The sequence below is a fragment of the Chlamydotis macqueenii genome, chromosome 8 (assembly GCF_036417535.1).
Source record: "Chlamydotis macqueenii isolate bChlMac1 chromosome 8, bChlMac1.mat, whole genome shotgun sequence".
NCBI lineage: Eukaryota > Metazoa > Chordata > Aves > Otidiformes > Otididae > Chlamydotis > Chlamydotis macqueenii.
In genome coordinates, this window is record NC_141563.1 from 16,084,058 (window position 1) to 16,105,702 (window position 21,645).

Here is a 21,645-nt window from a genome sequence, read left to right on the forward strand (position 1 = left end):
CCCGCCAGGAGGGGCGCAGGGGGCGGGGCCTCGTTACGCCCCACCCCCGAGGGCGCGACCACCGCGTCTCTCCATGGCAACGGGCTCGGCGCGCCCCCTGGAGGTGGCGGCTATACGGCTGCCGTCGCTCAGGCGTTCGCGGCGGGCAGCCCGCGGCCTGGCGGCGGGGTCCTAGCGCGGCTGGTAGAGGGGCTGGGCCGCGGCGGAGCGGCGGCGGCCGGCGGCTCTGGAGCGAAGATGGCGGACGTGCTGAGCGTGCTGCGGCAGTACAACACGCAGAAGAAGGAGATCGTGGTTAAGGGCGACGAGGTGATCTTCGGCGAGTTCTCCTGGCCCAAGAATGTCAAGACCAACTATGTCATCTGGGGGTGAGCGGCGGGGCCGGGGCGGGCAGCCGCTCGCCCGGGGAAGGGACGGGCGGGGGGCGAAGTTGCCCTGAAGTTGCCTGGGAGCGGGAAGGGAGCGGGGGGTCTGTCGGTCCTGCCGCCCCTCGCCTCCCGCTGCGTTGCAGGGAGGGCCCCTCGCAGCGCCCCGGGGCCGTGCGCCTCCTCTCCGCCGGGGCGCGGCCGGCTGCCGCCTGCCCGCCCGCCGCGTCCCGCTGGAGGGGCCGGCCGAGCGGCGGGGCGGGCGATGCCTCCCTGCCCTGCGCTGCCCCCAGCCCGGGCGGGCAGGGAAGGTCTCGCCGGTCCCTTCGGGAAGGTTCCCAGGACCCCTCCCGGCGGCCCGGCCCGGGGCCGGATTTTAGTGTCTCCTGCGGTGAGACGGCAGGAGGCGGCTTCTCGAAGTCTTTCTGGCGTTTGTGTGGAAAACCAGCTGTTACCTACTGGTTGTCTTAGTTTTTTCGACCTACCTGCCTTTTCCTGGAGCTTCGACCTGGTGCAGGGAAGTCGGTGAGATGCCAAGCGATGCTCCCTCGGCGGACACCGGCGAGCCCTGCGGAGCTCTGCAGGCAGTTGCGTGCTCCTGAGGCCTCTTCCTGAGCTGGACCTAGTGTCAGCTGCTTCCTACTTGTTCTGATCATAATAATCCAGTAGAGATAGTGTTTCTTGTGCTTAAACGATTATTTTAGGTAAAAGGCTTATTTTTAGGAAACTGCTAGAAAATGTCTTGTACCTGTTGAATTTTCTAGTATGATACCTACAGCTTACAGCGCAAGGGAGTTTTTCATTCTCCTTTCCTCTGAATTCAGCAGTTGCATGCTTTTAATGTCCTGACCGGAAGGACTTCAGTGAATCTCTCTTAAACCCAGGAGAAAATAATGCTTTTTGTTAAATATCAGACAGCGAATGTTTCAGGTGCTGATCAAAGAGAGTACATTATCCTGTAAAGCTTGATGGAAAAACAGAAGAACCTGCAGATTTCTCAAAAAAACCAAACAAACAAACAAACAAACCAACAAAACTAAACCCTTGTAGTTCAGTCTGTGAACAGGGATTTTTTTATAGTTTCCATAGTTATGATATGAATGTTAGTATTGATCCAAAATCCTGACTTCTGTTTTGAGAGAGAAAGGAAGGAAACTTGTTTATGTTAAGACAGACTTTTTTTTTTTAAATCTGATTTTACTTTGCACTTGATTTAAAAGTAGAAATTTGCGATTTCATTACCTATTTCAAGCTTTCGAAAACTCGTTTGGGATTTATTTGCACTTCCTGGCTGAGTGGGGGATACTGGTAGTTAGACTGATGAGAAAGAAAGATATTTGCATAAGCAGTTAAGTTTTAAAATTCTTGAAAAGTCTTTGTTTTACTTTTGCTGAGCAACTGTGTAGACAGTTGTGGTGGTTTCCTTGCCACAGCAGCTGGAGAGAAAAACTTTGTTATGTACATTCAAGCAGCTTTGTCTTCATGGTCAAGAAGGAACTGTGGGTGGACGGAGGATGCTCTGAGCAGAGCATCAGTAACCTTGTAATATCTGTTTGTGTACTTGCCTCTTGTGATAGATGTGTTTGTAGTTATTTGTGGTTTGTTTGTTTGAAGGAAGTTTGTAAATCTTGGTTTAGAGCAGTGGCTTCTGAACTTTTGGCAGGATCAGACTGCTCCCACTTCACGACATTTCCTGTGAACCACTGTGGGATTATACGTATCTAATCTTTAAATTGAAGACATTGTAAAAATGAGACCAGTTCTACAAGCTGTACTCAATTGCATAGACACCCCAGTTTAGGAGCTGTTAATTTTTGTAATTGCCAGGCTTATGCAGGGACTTATGAGGAATACTTTGAAAAACTTCTAAGGTTCAAAACCTTTTATGTTCAGGTCACTTGTCAGAATCCAAACTACGCTTGCACTGAGGAGTTATTAATGGCTTACTCCTTCATGAGGCAAATTTTGATTGCTGTTTTAGGTGTCCACAGCACAGTTACTGTGTTTGCATCTCTACTGCCAGTCTGGAGAGAGTAATGTAAGACAAACAGCGGTGGTGGCATTCTGTCCCTGCTAGAATTAGAAGTAGTCCCACTAGACATTTAACACTGTGGCTTCTTGAGCAGCTAAGCTGGCAGGAGCCAGCAGTGCTGTCCTGCACTGCCTTCTCTCTGTGCTAGCGCAAGTGTCAGCCAAACAGTGAATTGGTCTGAGGAGCTAAGCCAACTTAAAAGTAACCCGAACAAGAAAAACAAACAACAAACAAAAAAAGCCCACAAACCCCTCCACCCCCTCAGAAATAAATTTTAATTCAGGTTAATTTCCAGACAATAATTCTATGAATACCCCTGCTAGTATGTGGAGAAGTCTAAGATTGTTTCGTGTGTTTTGATCTAGTGGCTGATGTGTGGCCCCTGAGGAGTGATTATAGAATCTGTTTCAAAACCGAAGGAAGGAATCAATCAATAATTAGAGAAACGTATTTGCTTTGTTTGCCCAGCAGAAGGGTTTGTGTGCACAGCTGAGAAGTTTTTAACAGTGAGCAGCTGGTCATGGGTATTGTAATTTGTGTGGTACTCTGCATGCCTAGTCTTGTATTTTTCAAGATTACTGCTTTCTTTTGTGGATGAGACACAGGCCTTTAGCACCTCTATAAAAATTCATGCTTTGAAACATGAAAAAGGAAATAAAGCAGTTAAAAATGAATAAACTCCTGGCGTGCACAGGTTGAAGGTGAATGGATGAGCTGGAAATATGTTTCTGGTGTTAAAACCAAGGAGGTGAAACTTTCTGTCTTGTATTGTGTAAACATTTTCTCCAGTTTTTAAAACGGAGTTTTATTTCATTAAGAGATGCAACTCTTAATAACCATTTAAGCAAAAATATAAGTACTGGGCTTTTTGAGGTGTGAATCTTAAGATTGTATTTTTTTTTTCTTAAGTAATTGATGCCATTGCTAAATACGGGAAATAAGAGAATATCTTTTGCTACTTGGGATGCTTGTAAATTGAGTGAAGTAAGCTGCCTTCAGATCAGCTTGCTTTTAGTTCCCTGTTTATTGAGCAGGTTCTTTCTGTCTGGAAAATCTGAAAGGAACGCAAACTGATGCTGAAATGTCAGTTTAGACTTAAATTTTCTCCTTGTGTACAACTGCATGTCCATCTGATCTTTCCCTTTCATGTGCAATATCTTGTCCTCCTAATAAAACATCCTCTTACAACCATAATGAGCACGGGGATTTCTTATGCGTGCGGTTGAAGTGATGAAGTATCAGCTGTGCCCTGCTGAGCTTTGGCAATGCCTGTGCCTTTGTAATACTGTATTTTCAAATTAATAGATAACCATTCAGTTATCTAAATTATGCCATTTATTGCGAAATAATGTAAATAAAAACTTGACTAGATGACCAGCTGGACTTTTTATGTAGTGTTCAGTGGATGTGGCGCACTTCAAAGAAGTAATGAGTTGTTCTGAAGTGAGATAATCTAAAATGTTTGTTTTAAGATGAAGTGGCAACTGTATCATGTGACATAGACTTCACTTCAGAGCCGAGTCTGTGTGGAAGAAGCTTTTGTTCCTACCAGTGCTCTAAATATGGTTAGATTCCACCTTATCAAAGGTAGCAGCAGGACAGTAAAATACTCAAACAATTCCTTGCTCGGGAATTCAGGTCTGCTGTCTGTTGTTGTGAAGCAGACTATTGGTTTCTTAGCAGTTGAAAGATAGGATGTCTCTTCCCTTTCCTCTTCAGCAACAAAACGCACGCGCACACCCACATCCCATGCAGACTAAGTTTTTGGAAGGAAGAAACAGTGACAGAAACATCCTTTATTCTGCAGTTCTGGTATTTTGAATCGCTGCTCTCTGCATGAGTAAAGGTATATTGGTTTTCTCAGGCATCTTTATGAAAGCAATGTTTTCAACCTTGCTGCTAGTAATGAGTTCTGAACAGGTTGTTGGACACTTTTGATCTAGATAATTTCAGAACAATAATTGTAAGAAGAGTGGTAGCGGCATTATATCCACAGTATGGAGTAAACGGACTTACACTTCTATTGCATTTAGTGGATGATTGTGTAGTTTTTCAGGTTAAAGAAAGTTATGGTTGAATTTTTTTTTTCCCCTCTTCCTTCCTGCTGTGAGGTTGGCACTTCTGCTGATGGTGAGCCATGAGTAAAGCCACTGTACTTGGAAGGGAAAACTCCGTCTTATGGTTTTAATGAAAGTATTTATCCTTGACATTTCTAGTTTGATCAAAATTGTGTGCCAGTCTTAAATTTTACAGTTTTGACCTGGTTTTCTGGTAGGTCATCTTCCTCAGACTCTGGGGTGAGCCAGCTGGTTGGGGATGGGGACTGGGCAGCGTGGGGGAGGCCTGTCCTGCTTGGAGCTGAAGGCTGACTGATCCCAGATCTGGGTGGTGGGATCCCTGCTCTCGCTGAGTTCCTGGTGCCACTGGGGGCTGGGAAGCTGATGGAAAGGGCTGTTTTTCAGAGCAGCTGGAGGATTTAGGGAGCAGGTTTTGTTTTGAAACAAGGACAGACATTACTTCCCCTACAAAATCCTCTAGTAACAGCATAAAGGGATGAACAGGTGTGTGAGGGCAGGTTCTGGACGAAGCTGCTAGCAGTTTCCCTTTTGTCTAGCGTACTTGGCCAGGTCTAGGGCAGACCCACTGCTGGCCAGGGCCAAGCTCAGTGGCAACAGTGATAACACCTCTGTGATAATCTTTTTAAGAAGAGGGGGGAAAAAACCAAAAAGCAGCAGCGGAAGTGCTTGCAGAGAGGGAGAGGCACAGGCATGAGCCTTGTGGGCCTTGTGGCCCTCACCCTCTGGCCTCCCACTGCACAGCCGTCTGGGCCCGGCTTGGCCCAACCACAAGGAGTGAAGAGAACCTGAGAAGTGTCTGCCTGAGCCAGTTGTGAAGAATTTAGAAACAGCTGTGGACTGCAAGGTCAGTGAAGAAGGAGGGGGAGGAGTAATGCTGCTCCCGGCAAGATTCCTATGCAGCCCATGGAGGAGCAGAGATCCACCTGCAGCCCATGGAGGACCCCACGCCAGTGCAGGCGGATGCCCGAAGGAGGCTGTGGCCCGTGGAGGGCCCATGCTGGGGCAGCTGTTCTGGAGGGACTGCGCCCCGTGGAAAAGAACCCCATGCTGGAACGTTTCATGAAGGACTATAGCCCGTGGGACGGACCCCACGCTGGAGCAGGGGAGGAATGTGAGGAGTTCTTCCCCGAGGAGGAAGGAGCAGCAGAAAATGTGTGATGAGCTGACCGTAACCCACGTTCCCTATTCCCTTCTGTGTGTCTGGAGGAGGGTGAAGGAGGGTAGAGATAATTTGAAATGAAGTTAAGCCTGGGAAGAGGGGAGGGATGGGTGGAAAGTTGGTTTTGTTCTCTCTCGTTATCCTGCTTTGATTTTGTTGTTAATAAATTGAAATATTCTTTCCCCAGGTCGAGTCTGTTTTGCCTATAACAATAACCTGAATGATCTCTCCCTGTCCTTATCTCAAACCTCGAGCCTTTTTTGTTATATTATCTCTCCCCCACCCCGTTCCCTCGGAGGGTGTGGGGAGTGAGTGAGAGACTCATAGCTTGGTCCTGAGCAGGGCTAGACTGCGACAGCCTTGTTTTGTGCAATTGGTTTTTTTTCCAAAGTGTTATACAGAACAGGTTCCTTTTTAGACTTGAAAGGCATCTCTCTTGAGCAAGCTGTTTCGAAGCTGAGATCGAACTTCATGTTGTCATGTTGCTGTTGTCTGAATTCAGTATAGGAGTTCATTGTGATTTTGTAGTCTGTCTTGGTTTAGCTGGTTTTGTGTACAATTAGTTTCGTGTCACTCCTTGTTTTGACCTTTCAGCAACATTTTGAACCTTTTATTCTCTAGACTTCAAGTGATTTGTGTATTCCGAGTTCTTCTGTGCTTTCTGTAGTTGTTGAAATTCTGTCGTCCTGTACCTGAAAAGCACATAATACTGGTTGGTTGGTTTTGTTTTGTTTTTTTTTTTAATTTGCATTTTAGTTACATTCCTCTAGCTGTCCCAAATAATGTAGACAGTTCCTTTGATAATCAGGATAAATATGCTTGACATGTGGGAGAATGTGTTCTTACGGTTTCCCAAGTCGTCGTCTTGTATATTTCACAACTCATCCAGCATTTACTTTGGATTATTTCCAACAGTTTTTATAATTAATTCAGTAAAGAGGCTGCAAGAACATATATCCCTTGCTCATATTTGTTAGCATAATTGATAGTTTGCTAGTTTGGCAATAGCCTGGTAATAGTATTGCTGCTTGTTTTTTGAGCTGTCATCTGGAAAGAAAAGAGAACTTAGCTGAAAAAGTGTGTGTGCATGAGACAGAGGTGGAGAGGTTAAATGTTAGAATCTTTGTTTCATGATTTTACAGGACAGGGAAAGAGGGCCAGCCCAGGGAATACTACACTTTGGATTCAATCTTGTTTCTGCTCAATAATGTGCACCTTTCACATCCTGTTTACGTCCGTCGTGCTGCGGTAAGTAGACCGTATAAAATTTTATTTTCTCTTGTTTGTGATAGGTGATATGTGCATAGTTATTTTCAAGGAATTTTAGTAGCATTTAAGTGTATGAATTTGGCTGGAGAAAGAGAAAAAGATATATGCCACAAAGTGTGTGTGTATGAAAAAGAACACCTCTACACAGAGATCAAATGACAGTCCCTATCATGGGGGAATATTTTTCTTTAGAGTTCGCTTCCTAACAGATTATCCCTTCAAACCACCAGGCTGCATTTACAACAAGAGTCTGTCACCTAAATATTAACAGTAATGGCAGCTTTTCCTTGATATTCTGCCGTCGCAGTTGTCACCAGCACTATTTCAAAAGTACTTTTGTCCATCTGTTCTCTGTCGTGCCATCCCGATCTAGATGATCCTTCTAGTGCCTGAGATTGCAAGGATCTACAAAACAGAGAAAAGTACAGCAGTACTTTTTGCTTTGGAGTGGACTCAGAAGTATGCAATCTAATTAAAAAAAAAATTATTGGATAAGCTCTAAGAATAAAGATAAGGGAACCCTGAAAGAGACAGTCCTTTTGATTTCCATTTGACTGCTTTCTGTGAGCCCACGTTTCATCTTCCCCTGTGTCGCATGGTTACCTGACACAGCAGTGCTGTGTATAGTACATACCTGGAACAACAACATTGAAATACACTATTTCTGCATATCAACACTGACTCCCAGCAGAGAAGTGTGTGTGTGTTAAAAGCTAGTTCTTAATCCTGTTTGCAAGTTTGAAGTGAAGAAGGAAAAAGGGTGTTCTCTCTGCTTTGTAGCAGACATCATGTTTTATTTTGTGTAGTTGAACATCCTCTAGGAAGTAATTGTATTTTTAAGCTTGATAGTTATGCTTTCTTGGGAGGCAAGACGTGTTTCTGTCCTTGTGCAAATGAGTAATTTTCAATAAAAGTGAAAAATCTTCAGCAAGGGACTTTCTGAAGGAATGACAGTTTAATGTCAAGCCTGCTGTCTTTTCAGACTGAAAACATTCCTGTGGTAAGAAGACCTGATAGGAAAGACTTGCTTGCATACCTAAATGGGGAGACATGTGAGTAATCCTTTCTTTTAATTTGGACACACAGTGTGCTTTTCTGCTTCGTATTTATGGGACAAGTGAGGGGTAGGAGGGGAAGGGTGGTTAACAATGGTCAGTTTGCAGCTTAACTGAATATGTTCAGACTTCTCAAATTTAGGATTTATTTTCTTTTTAATTTCCATTCTGAACGTAACTTTTTATGGTGCTTAAATAGGAGCCATATTCCTACATGCATATTTAGAAGTGAGCTACTTTGTTATTATTATTATTAACATCCTTTAGTTAATAGCTATGTGTTAGAATGCTTAGCCGTTATATTTTTTTTCCTTCTCTAGACTGTGGGAAACTTCCCGTAGTGCACAGATCTTGGTGCAATAAGTGTGTGGGATAAAATTTTCAGTACAGTAAAATATATCAAGTAGCTGCTTTGTCAGTCTGGCAGATTTGCCTAGTATTCTATCATAAAATTTTTGTTAACTATTGTCAGAGAAAAGATGTGTCTCTGATGAGGGAAAGAGAAATGTGGCTTACTTTCGTAAGTTGCTCTATTTTGTAGGCGGTCTTAGGATTTTAAGTGTACTGGAATATGAGATTATGTCTGTCATGTAAGCAGTAAACCATTTTTTAAATAGATATTTTAAAGGGATCAGCAGGTTGTCTTTATTCCAAAACCTAGACAAACTAGTAGGTCTTGATTCCAGGTTATAAAGTAATTGTCTTTGTGACTCTGTTTTCTTTTATGTAGTACATACAGATCATAGAATCACTGATTAATTTATGTTGGAAGGGACCACAGGAGGTCATCTGGTTCAGTCCTCTTTTCAAAGAAGGACCAAATGACCTTGAGCAACCTTATCTTAACTTCATATTCAGTTAGGTTCTGAATATTTCCAGTTCCAGTGTTTGACTGTCTTTGCTACCTAATGTCTAGGTAGAATTACTGTTGTTGCAATTTATCTGTTGTCCTTCTTCCTTTTATACTTTACTTAAGCGAATCTTTGGTACTTAAATTAGATGTTGTGTTTCATTACAGCAACCTCATCAAGCATAGACAGAAGTGCTCCACTTGAAATTGGCCTTCAACGGTCCACTCAAGGTACAGTTTAACTAAAAAATAACTTGCGGGTTTATTTTATGACAGTCTACTGCAGTCTTACATTTTTAATGTCCTTTTTTTTTCTTGTAGTTAAAAGAGCAGCAGATGAAATACTAGCAGAAGCAAAGAAACCAAGAATAGAGGTAATGACAGTAACTGTCATCAATACAGATTGAGGGTGGTGGTAAATGACAGTATTTATCTGTTTTTGTAGCAATTCGGCCGGGCTCCCTCTCCTTTGAGTGCTCACAGTACTTCTGTTAGTGTGAACATAAGCTGGAAGGAGTTAGAATTTAAGACCCTGATTTAAACTGGGAATTTTAGTTGCTAGATGTATGTTGTAGTATGAAAGGGGAAGGCTTGACCACATTATCTGTAAGTACCTGTTGCATTATAACCTGTCAGCTAAGAGCTATGAGATTGGAATAAAAGTGCTGTTTAGTGACCAGTTACAGTTATTTGCCATCCGTGAGTTGGCATTATAACTTAAATGCCAATCTTATCTCTGTCAATGGTTACTTACTTGTTTTGCCTCCTATTTTAGTCTCTTTGTAGCAGTATATGAAACTGTCCCTGTGATTACTGTTTTCTGAAGCTGTATCTTAGGTAATTAATTTAACAGTATCTTTTCACAAGGGCCTCTTGAATAGAAGCAGTATGTCTAGTTATTACACACATTGTGTTACTTAACTCTGCCCGGTTTTTAAAACTGACTTCCTGGTCTTTTTTTTTTCTGTGGGTTTTTTTTTTTTTTTTTTAATTGGTCATCCAGTTGTCTCCTCTGAGTTATTATAAATCTAGCTGTACATATTATTAGAGTAGTGAGGCTTTAAATTTCCCTTTAGAAGAAGAGTTATCAAAATACATCAATTCCCTTAATCAATAACTGGATTTAAGCATTGTTTGTGCTTAGCTGTAACTGAGAAACATAAAAACTTTATGCATTCCTAATGGCACATGAGCACGTGATTGCTGTGAGATGACCTAATGGTAGTCTATAGATTTTTGTTGCACATTACCCTGTGTGGTTGTGATGCCAGTCTGTTTTGAAACTGTAGATCTTCACCATTGTGATTTGGAGAATCAAGAGTTCTGCATATGAGCCTAATGAGCTTATGGCCATCTTCTCTTTGTTTCCTTGCTACTCCAGCAGCTCAGAGTCTGTAAAGTCTGTTTAAAGTCTGTTTTAAGCAACCTGATCTAGTTGGGCACGTCCCTGCTCCTTGCAGGGGGACTGGACTGGATGACCTTTGAAGGTCCCTTCCAACCCAAACCATTCTATGATTCCGAGTTATTCGGAGATCATGTCGGTGTAGAGATTCCAGGTTTCCTGATACATAAACATAACTGGTTTTGCTGTGCTTCAGCCTCTCCAAACAGCCTTTTAGCAACGGGACAGGCTTGATGCTGATTTAAGTTTTGTGGGTAAATAAGACAGATTGAATACAAGTGGTACCAGCATTAAGAAGCTGAAAAGATGGCATAAAATTACATCTCTCTGCTGCTTTCTCAAGTTACGTGTCTGTCTCAAGTCTGGCTTGGGTAACTAGCGGCTTTCTTACTCTTGACTTATTTTTTTATATTTACTAGGAATGCCATTTATAAACGTTCTGTGTCAAGATATAACAGTTCTGAGCAGTTCTTTTCTTCAAAAATGTCACTGATTACATATCTGGGCAAATTTGAGTGTCCAATAAATTTGCCTTAAATATGTATATGTGTATATGTATTGTCCTACCTCAACGTATGCATTGTTTGCCAACTTTACATTCTCTGATTTTTGTATTGTTCTTTGTTGTCTAAGAACAGCAAGGCTTTTTATGAGGGAATGGTAGTTTCCTTTTCATTATTCTAATTATGCTTTGTGGTTCTTAAGAGGAAATTTTCCATGGCTGTACAGTTAATGCTAGTACACAGATTAAAAATAAATTGAAATAAAGTTTGCCCTTACAAATGTAGAAGAAAAAGAAGAATAGCTTTAACTCTAATTGTATTTATTTTTTTAAAGAGAATGCACAAAAAATAAAACATTACAATTAAATATTACTGTTACTGCTAGGATGAAGAGTGTGTGCGCCTTGACAAGGAGCGGTTGGCAGCTCGGTTGGAAGGACACAAAGAAGGTATCGTGCAAACGGAGCAGATCAGGTAAGAATACTTTTTCTTGTGGATAATGCTTAATTAAAGGACTGATAACAATTACTGTGTTATTCAAGGCAGCTAGTTTTATTTCTGTCCAACAACTGTAAGTGGAAGTCTGCTTCTCTTAGGTGCTATCATTAGTAATGCCTGAGGAGGCAGAACTTCATGCCTGGTCAGACTCCTGTTCTTGAGTGAAAGTTCAGATGTCATGGCGTGAGATTTGGTTTCTCTTCAGAAATGAGTGGATGGTTTTCTCTTCCTCCCGCCAAGTCTGTTGTTTCTGCTTTCTTCTGCCATGGTGTTTAAGCAGTCGAATACAATGAGCAGAACTGCAAGGGGAAGCTGATTAACTCTCTGTTTCAAAGAAAAATGTCCTGAATTGAGGAATGTATTGCGTGCAAAGGGAGGAAAACGTTGTGAGAACACATCAAAGGGTAACATAACCTCTGTTCAACTCCCTACAGAGATGAACTTCTTGCCTCTGAAGAGGCAGTTGCCTACCACAGGATAATGCACTGTCATTGCCATAACTAGTAATCAGGATTCAAGTGCTTAAAAACTTGTTGATCACCTTTTCTTTTCTGTTGTATCCATGCAGAAATTTGCAAACAATGACAGCTGGCTTTGAATCTTACACCATATCTTCCCAAAGCCAAGCAGAGAGGAAATGAAATTCTTGCAAGAACTTGTTGATGACAAGGACCTTGACCTTAGTAGTATACCAGATTCCTCTAGTAGTTAATTTTCAAATACCTGAGTTCAGAAGTCTTAAAGTAAAGGTAGCTGCTTAATTTCTTTAGTGTGTCAGCGCCCATAATGTAAAATGGGAGTCATGCTTCCTACAGTTAAGGTGTATGAGTATGAATTAGTGTACTGCTTTGTCTGCATTGGATTTTGCAGATAAGTAGTTTCAGTTGATGAACCAACTGCATTCTTGAGAAGTTTATCTCTTGAGCATAAACAATACTGTGAATGCTTGTCTGTCCTTCACTGGGATTAAATTTAAGTTATCCTTGCAACAATTAATACAGCAGAGTTGAGGCATTTGTAGAATCCACAATTACACGTAATCACATGAAAAATACATATTTTTAATGTCTTCTTCCTCTCTATCTCTTGTATAGGTGTACTTAGAAGGAAACTATGGGGGAAAAAAAAAGATCATCTGGTTGTCATACCTGACTTAAAATCAGAAAGTCTAAGGATTAAAAAATCAAAAAAGTACACACATTGTTTTGTATAAACTAATGATTTGGATACTAGCTTGAGTATATCACAACTTTCTTTGGAGTCGTGAGACAATTCTGGAGTGAAGATTACTGAGTATTATTCATACTTGCTTTGTATTCTGTATTTACAGATTTTTTTTTTTTTATGCTGAATATAGAAGGCTGCCCTCTTTAAAAAGTGCAAATAACACTTGCAGGCAGTGAGTTTGAACTCTGTGCTTGTCGCTGCTGTTAACTTTGTTTAACAGCAACACAAAAAGGTTCCCTTTCCAATAGCTTAGTTATAAAAGGAGAACAGTTGACAAGCAGTACTACTTGTATTCATTTTTCAATGTAATCTCAAAAAACCCAATCATGTAAAATTGAATTTGGCTTGTACAGTCAGGATTGTGCAATTCAATCCTTTGGTTTTTTTCTTCAGCTCACCTGCAAAACAGTAGGGCTCACTGTTTGGCCACCAAATTCTGTGTTTACAATTAAAAGCAAGCAGATAAAGATGTTACACTCTTGGACTGAGCTGAGCTACCTCAAGCACAGATTAATGTGGACAAAGTTACTACCATCTGTTGTTTATTTGGCCTACATGCTTTGAAAAGGTAACACCTTTTCCAAGTGGCTAAGTCCGCATAACAGCACCTCAGCCAAAATTTAGATTAATGCTTTGAAAGCCTCAGAGCAGCCAAGGATTGATTGACTGGACACAAAATTGTAGTCCACTAAAAATAACAAGGAGCTGAAATTCAGGTAACACTGTAAATTGAAGTGTTAGTCCTGATGCTTTACACTTGCAATCTTTACTTCTACTTGTTACAGTTGGGATTTTTTGGTGGGTTTTGTACTAATACCAGGATAGAGTCTTTTGTCAGAAGTTTGATTCTTATGCCCAAAACAGCAATGCCAAGCTCATGTAATCTTCAAGTATATGTAAGGTGACTATTTTGTGATTTATAGCATAGCTGTAAACTTTAAGCATGATGAAGTTACTCATTCACATATTATTTCAGAAGAATTGTTTGTGCAATTATTGAGTCTCTTCTGTTATTTTTTGCTCATTTAGGTCCTTGTCTGAAGCCATGTCAGTGGAAAAAATTGCTGCTATCAAAGCAAAAATCATGGCAAAGAAAAGATCCACTATCAAAACTGATCTGGACGATGACATAACTGCTCTTAAACAGAGAAGTTTTGTTGATGCTGAAGTGGATGTAACCAGAGATATTGTCAGCAGGGAGAGAGTATGGAGGACAAGAACTACAATCTTACAAAGCACTGGCAAGGTAATGCTGTGGATACCAAGCTATTTTTGTGATCCAAATGACAAACTGCATCATCTAAGTTCTGTATCTCTAGATTGTTAACTATAGATGACTGGGGGGATGATGCTTAGTGCTCCAGGTAACGGTAGGCCTGAAGGGCTGTTGGCACAGTGCCAGAAGAGTTTGTTCTTCTCTCATTACAGCAAGCCTAAAGCGTACCTCAAAATACTTGCTTCAGCCATTTAAAAGATACCGAGTAATTGCTTAATACCTCTTAAACGAAGCTGGCTTGAGCCTTACAACTGAGAGGGCTGTATGAAAGTACCTGTGGGTTTGAAATGGACAGGTGGGATAGAAGTAGCAACATGTGTACATTAAAAGTCCAAAGGCTGCTAAGCTGTGGAAAACACCGACGAAGTAAGGAGACAAAATGCTATAATAAAAAAAGAACAGAAAGTGTTACCACGAGGAGGCTTTTCTGTATATTTTTGTCCCTTCCTGCTCCTTTAATCTATGTCCTTAGCTGCACTTGGTTATGTGCCATCCAGAATGTGGTTGCAAGCACAGCTGACAGCTTGCTCTCTTTGGACAGTTAGACTTTCTTTATTGAGTGATACTTGGAACTAAATTTCTCAAGAAAGCAGTAAGTCATGTTGTAAAAGACTTGCAAAAACGTTTTAGTCATCAGAAATGTACTGAAGGAATCTGGGTAGCTTTTCCTCCTTTACCTAATAATTAACGGCATTCCTTTCTTTACATGTCTTCAAAGGGAAACTTGCAAAGGTACTAGGGAAAGAGTTGACTGTTTTATTGTAGTACCTTTGTGTTGTGATTTAACCCCAACCAGCAACTAAGCACCATGCAGCTGCTTGCTCACTCCTGTCCAGTGGGATGGGGGAGAGAATCTGAAGGGTATAAGTGAGAAGGCTCATGGATTGGGATACAGGTAGTTTAATAGGTAAAGCAAAAGTCCTGCGTGCAAGCAAAGCAAAACAAGGAATTTGTTCAGTACTTCCCATTGTCAGGCAGATGTTTTGCCATCTCCTGACAAGCAGGGCTCCATCATGCATAATAGTTACTTGGGGAGACAAATGCCATCACTCTGAACCATCCCCCCTTCCTCCTTCTTCCTCCAGCTTTATATGCTGAGCCTGATGTCATGTGGTATTGGGATATCCCTTTGTCCCATCTGTGTACCTTCTCAGCTTCTTGTGCATCCTCAGCCACTCGCTGGTGGAGTGGTGTGAGGAGCAGAAAAGGCCTTGACTCTGTAAGCACTACTCAGCAGTAAATAAAACATCTCTGTGTTATCAGCACTATTTCCAGCACAAATCCGAGCCCCGTACTAGCTACTAGGAAAAAAATTGACTCTACCCCACCCAAAAAGAGCACACCTTGTAATAATAGTGAGATTTTAAGCAAATAATAGTGATTTTTAAGCAAAACCTAACACAAGGAGAAAGACAAGAAACAAGAGATCAAATTTGGTTTTGGACTCCAGCGTTCTGTTACTTTGACTAGCCTGACAACTATAATAGGTATAATAGCAAGTCTTTATTTCTGTTTGTGCAGGATTGCAGGAGCATGCTTGATAACATGGACAGAAATCATGGAATGTTAACGTTCATATTTTTGTGTAGGTAACAGTGAGAGTAAGTAGATGGAGAAACATCACTTGTTACCCAGGGCTGTGATTTATCCCAGAGCAGCTTTTTTGTTTGGTGGTAGGTTGGTTGGGAGGGTTTTTTGGTTGGTTTGTTTTTTTTTGGTTGGTTGGTTGTTTTTGTTTGTGGTTTTTTTGTTGTTGTGTTTCTTTTTTTCCTGAAAGAACTTTTGTGAAGACCTTCTCAAAAGTTGTAGGAAACTCAGGTATGTTTTCTCAGGCAGATCATTCTTTGTTTACTTGCCTGTTCGTTTAAAGAATTTTGATCAGGGAAGCATGACATGCTTCTGCAAATGCTGGTTTGACTTTTCTGTATGATACTTGAATTGCTAATATGCCTGATCATTCTTTCTAGTATAAATTTATACTATCTACTTGGTATAGATTTACCTGCAGTCTCTTTAATACTGCTAGAGTATTTAAAAACGAAATTTACTTCAACAGTAGTTTACATACCATATAGTGTCTGACTTGTTAATATCTAAATTCCTTTAGAGCTCCTAGCTGAATGGTAGCAAAGAGTGAGCACACAAAAATGTCAATTTTATTGTTTCATTTCCAAAAACTGCTTTGGTTTGAGGCAGCTTCTCAAGCTCTCCTCTCCACAGAGGACAAACTCCTGTGTGAGAACTTTTTTCCGATTTTCTCTGTAGTAAACAAAGATGCAGAGATAGCTTGAGATGCAAGAGGAAAACCCTAGGAAGACCAGGCCACAGCAAAAAGTCCTTATCACCTTTCTGACAGGTTTGCTCTGTTTTTGATGTGTTTGAAAGTAGTACTGATTCCTCCAGCAAGATGCTCCTCATAATTGTATGTATATGATGACAATCTTAACTATATTTTTGGAGTATTTATTTTTTCTCCTTTTGGACATGTTTTCTGATTCTGAAGTTTGCTTTTTACTTCAAGCAGCCTTTTTTTTTTTTCCTTTATAGGGCTATTCCAGGATTTTTTAAAAAGTCTCCAGTGATGTAGTGTGCCTTTTTAACATCTTTAAAAGTTTTCATGGTGCTTGCGTTCTGTCCTTTTACATTTTGCGTTCAATGATCTTTTCACAGCATCTTCATTGTATGTAACTCCCTCAGCTGAAATTCAGTAGTGGTGGATTTTTTCCTGACTGTAGGGGTTTTTTTATTTACAAGAATGTTCAATTTGAGTGCATTGATGCTCCTGTTGTAGAATATTGTTCAGCAGTCATCTCTTTAGAGTAGGTACAGTGGATTAAATCAAGAAATATTTTCCCTTTTTTGACTACTTTGGCCAGTTGCTCCAAGAAGCAATTGCTTATGATAGCTAAAGAACTCATCACTGCATCATTTCCTTTCTTGACACTTATCCAACATACAAAGTGGCTAAAGTCTATCATAATTAGTGTTTTCTTCTTTGGAAGTCTCTGTACTGTCCCTTTCGTATTGGGAATATAGTCCTAACTGCTCTAAGGATTTGGGACAGGTTATAATTCTTTGGCTGTCATTCATAGTTTGACTCTAAGCTTTCTGTCATGTATGACACAGATCCTTTGTCCGACCCCCTCTCTTGCCCTCTTTTCATCAGATGTTGCATTGATCACTGACTGTCTTTTTGCTGATTTAGTGAGGTTGCTGTTGTTTGTAAAATTAGACATTTCAGTTCACCTGTCCTCTTTTGGTTTTAAGATTTCTAGAATTTGCATTTGTCTGCTTGCTTATTTTTATGTTATGCTTAGAACTTTTTGCTGAGGTATCTATTTATGTTTTCTGCCTGACTGTTATGCAGTTCTACCTTCTTTTGGAAGTACAGTCTTTGATTTAATTGCGTGAATGAGTCATGCAACACTGTCTGTTTTAAACATCTGTTGCCCTTCCTCAAGTCTGTAGTGTAGTCTTCTAGATTTTATGAATAATGTGACATTTTCATATAATCACTTTTCAGAGCCAAATTGCATCTGTTTAGTCTAACTTGTTACTTTTTTTTCCCCCTCATAGTAGCTTAATTTCAGAAGTATTTGGGAGGATATATTGCTTAAAGCAATTTATTTCAGATTTGACTAAAAGCATGCAACATAACACTGCTGTTTTGGTGAGTCAGCTGACAGTCTAACCAACAAAAAATTTAGTCAGATTTCAAAAGCAATAAAAGTATTTGATGCTAGAGCTGCTTATGAATTGCTTTACTGTTCTTTTAACAGTCACAATTGCTGGAGACTTTAAGAAATCAATCTCTTCTGCAGTCCAATTCTCATTCTTAATTTTCACAAACACACACAAATATCAAGGTAAGGGAATTGCTGCCTTCAGACCCAGTATAGCTGGATATGCTGGGAGGGAGAAGTTTAAAGACGAAAAAGTGAAAATTACTTAATCTGTAGATTGATATTTGGACAAGGTGTACTGCTGCTCTAAGTGTCTCTAGTGGTGTTTTGGGTTTTTTTGTGGCCTTTTTTATGAAGCAAACAGTAATTTCAGATGCTTATTAGCATCATGTTAGAAGGGTATGAATGAGTTCTTGATAACGTAGCCATACCATTGACTATGGAACCTGTTTCTGGAGAACAGGTTAAGTTTGTCAGATTTTATGTCTGTCAAATCGGTTTGAACTGAAATATTGTCTAGTGAAGTTATATCAGAATTAATAGTGACACTTTTGAAACTACAAATCTTATAGGGGAAAATACTAGCAGAATATTATGTCTGTAACTTCTTTATTGAGGGAACCTTTGTGTATAGAACTGGATATCTTCTCTGGTAGCTGAAGTTTTGAACCTGTACATATTTATTTACTATCTTAAGTGTTTGGAGTGTTAAGTTTTGAACTGCTGCTTTGCAGAGGTTTCAGTTCTGTTGTGTACATGTTTTTAGAGAAATGATTTACTGTTTTGTAAAACAAACCATTGAACACCTAGAAAAAAAACTGTTTAACTGAAATTGATTCCTTCCTTTCATGTCCTTCCTCTGGCTTTCCTTCCTGAATAATCCTTTGATTTTTATGATCTACTGTAGCAGGTCTCAGCTATCTTTTCTGGAGGAAAACCTCCTCTTTCCGTCTCTACTGTAAATGTGTTTGTGGCACTTGAGTTTTCCTGTAGGGACAAATTAAAGTAGCCTGAACAGGAGTTTTAACATTCATAGGCATATTTGGAGGGCATATTTTTGGTAGCACTCTTCAGTTATATTTTCTTACAGTTGTGAGTGTATTAGAATTATCTTTTCTCAAGTGAACTCTAACCCTATGTACAGGAGAAATAGCATAGTCCATCCTATCAATATAAGGGAAGGCTTAAAGCGTTATACCAGATAACCTTTCTAAATAACTTTGACAAAGAAGCTGAAACAAGTGCTACACACACTTCATGTATGTAAGTCCATATACAGACACATATTTATGTATCCATGTGCAGCAACTGTATGAAACTTATCCAGCTGCTGGTTTTGTGGATTTCTTGGCCTCTTTTAGCAGGTCTGTAAATACCTTCTTTAATGTCGTCCTTGGAGCCTTGTGTAAGTCTTTTGAAGACATTCCAAGGCACTGGGAGTCAAGACTGACCTTTAATGTTACTGTGCACCTGGATATGTTCCAGGGAAGAGCACTGAAGTAGAACTATGCAAGTTGGACATGAGAAATCTGAATTTGAGGCAAACGTGTTTCTAATGGAATTAGCTGTGTAGAAAATTGAGGAATGATCATACGTGGGCTCCTTATTCAGATATCTATGAATAATAGAAAAACTGTTTAGAGTGTTACAACTTGGTATGGGGTCAGAGTTGTGTGAAACTTAGTCCCTGTAGCTTAGTTCATAACCTTTGAATTGTGAAATTGTATCTTTTTGTCAATATAAGATTGTTTCTTTACATTGATATTACTTGCTAGGTCTAGGTTGAAATACAGAAGCAAAGATCTCGTTTGTTACTTGCTGTTGCTTCCCTTCTACAGACTCACCAATTTTATTCCCTCACAATCTGGTTGGTTAGTCTTCTCCCTTGCTCTTTACTGTACCAAAAAATTAACAGAAAATAACCTGAATTATGGCTTTTAAATATGTGTATTCTTCTTTCCTTTCTAACAAAGCAGGAAGTAAGCCTGAATCAAATAGAATGTTATTTTTCTGCCTTAATCCTGATATTTTTATATTCTTTGTTCTTATGTGAAAACCTTAGACTACTCAGCAGATATTTCTTAAGCTTAATTTTGAAAGCACAAGAACCTTGTGTAACAAGCAATTTTAAAAAATGAACAAGAACAACTTTTTTTTTTTTTTTTTAACCTTCATCAGTTTTTCAGATTTGATATCTTTAGTTATTGCGGTGCTATTGTAGTGTTTTAGTTATTTGTACTTTTCTTTGGAAAAATAGGTTGATGATGCCAGTGTATTGTGTATCCATAAAAGGGACATTAATACAGAAGGGATTGGACTCAGCTCTAACTTCATTTTATAGAACATGACTGTGAGTTGTATGTATTAAATCCCATAATCTTGATTTTATTTCCCCACTGCCCCACTCCCAGCTTCTGGGTGTGTTTGTGTGTGTGATGATAAGTCCAGAACTGAATGAGATGATTGGGGTTTATTGGAACATTGGAAAATGTTTCAATCAAAATTATTTTAAAGCAGAACTAATATAGTATTTTTGTCACTTTTTGACAGATCTGAGTAAAATTTTGGAAAATTTGACGATTATTTGATTGTAAAAGTAATTTTGTATATGGGCTCTAGGTGGCAGAATTGTTCTGTGTTCCTGAAATTCACAATAGTGGTGAATTTAATAGGCAAATTGAAAAGATGGAGGTGTGCCCGGTTAATAGCAACTGGTATCCTCATTAGAGCTTTCAAATGGAACAAGCGTATGGTTTCTGAATGGCTGTGCACAAGTGTAATGGCTTAAGTTCCCAAAGTCAACTTTATCCTATATTAGCTTACATAGGATACGTAGTAAATCTAGGAAGACTGTTATATTGCTATTAAGCATTTTGGATACTGCACTTAACGGAAAGATGGGCCACATTATAAAAATTGTATTTATATTGAGCAATACTGAATCTTGTGTTGTAAACAGGTACCTTGAGTTTGTCGGAAAAGTCTGTAGAATAAAGCATTATTTTTCCTGAAAGAAAATTTAGGTCAACAGTAAAGTAACTTTACCATTCTTAAGCACTGCTTCTATAACTGTTAAAAAAATACATTTCCATATGCCCCAGTCATAGGAGAAATAAACTCAGATTATGTATGAGGTGGATTTTGGAGCAGGTTTTATGCCGTGTTGTATCTTCAGGGTATTATAGTGTTGCTACTCTTTCATATTTCTGAATCGGCCTTTGTGCTATTTCAAATTAAATGTTTCATTTGTCTTTCATATAATACTCTTGCTATAAAAATTTAGTGTATATAATATAGAACAAGTGAGGAGTAGAACTTGTTGCTGAAAACGTAGCCTGCAAATACACAGGGCAGGTAGTTACGTTTCAATTCTGTGAAGCAGACTATAGTAATACTTAAATGAACTTTTTGACAGGAACATAAAGAAATGTTGTTTGATTCCCAGAGTTTTTGTGAAAGGGACTTTTTTTTTTTTTTTTCAGCAGTCAGTAATAAGTTCAGTTTTACTAATAGTTTTTTTTATAGGTTCTGTAATCTGACAACTTAAAAAAAATTAGGTCATGTAATCTACTGCAGTTGATTAGCTATATAAATTCTCATACTTTATTGCAAACTTCTGAATTTCTTTCACTACTGTTATCCTGAAAGCACAACTAAGACAACATGTTTATTTAGGTGCTGGTTCTTAAAATTGTCTGTGTGGTAGTATGCTTTTTGTATCACATATACTGTTGTGTGATTTAGTAGTAGGGTATGTACAGGTGAAAAGTGTGTTGAGAATAGTGTGAGAGGTACTGTGAGCTCTCTGCAAACATGCAGTCAGTGCACTTGAGCATCTTGTGCATTTTACATGTTATTCAACGGGAAGCAAGTAAGGAAAATGGGAGAGGTGCACATGCATGTAATGCAAAAAGGAGGATTTACTTCATCACAACTATATAATTTAAAATCATGTTTCTAGCTATGCCTTTTATCTGAAAGGTTCTTGTGTAAGGAGAAGAAAGATGCTAGGTGAGAAATGATGGAAATTATTATGGTCTGAATAAGCACAGTACGGAGAATATCAATAGTTCGCGTAGCCATCCTAGCAATACATTTGCATACTTGCAGTTGCTCGCAGCAGTCCCTGAATATCAATCTTGTGTATGTCCACGCGTTGATTCTGAGGGCAGCCTAGCGTACAATATAAAATGCGATGCTTTAAGACTGTCTTTAAATTAGAAGAGCAAGGAGGAGAGAAGATCAGCT

At 39.6% G+C, this 21,645-nt stretch overlaps 1 protein-coding gene and 1 pseudogene across 1 annotated transcript in view; both read left to right on the forward strand.

Moving 5' to 3' along the window:
- The first annotated feature begins 199 nt into the window (after window positions 1-199).
- CDC73 (cell division cycle 73) overlaps window positions 200-21,645 on the forward strand; it is a 105,259-nt gene continuing 83,813 nt past the window's right edge. The window contains exons 1-7 of the mRNA XM_086753273.1: window positions 200-368; window positions 6,777-6,882; window positions 7,886-7,955; window positions 8,977-9,039; window positions 9,130-9,182; window positions 11,099-11,187; window positions 13,468-13,684. Coding sequence (XP_086609399.1) covers window positions 238-368; window positions 6,777-6,882; window positions 7,886-7,955; window positions 8,977-9,039; window positions 9,130-9,182; window positions 11,099-11,187; window positions 13,468-13,684 — 729 coding nt within the window. The 5' untranslated portion in view covers window positions 200-237. The remainder of the gene's footprint in view (window positions 369-6,776; window positions 6,883-7,885; window positions 7,956-8,976; window positions 9,040-9,129; window positions 9,183-11,098; window positions 11,188-13,467; window positions 13,685-21,645) is intronic.
- LOC104480550 (ubiquitin-conjugating enzyme E2 D2 pseudogene) lies at window positions 7,028-7,375 on the forward strand (annotated as a pseudogene).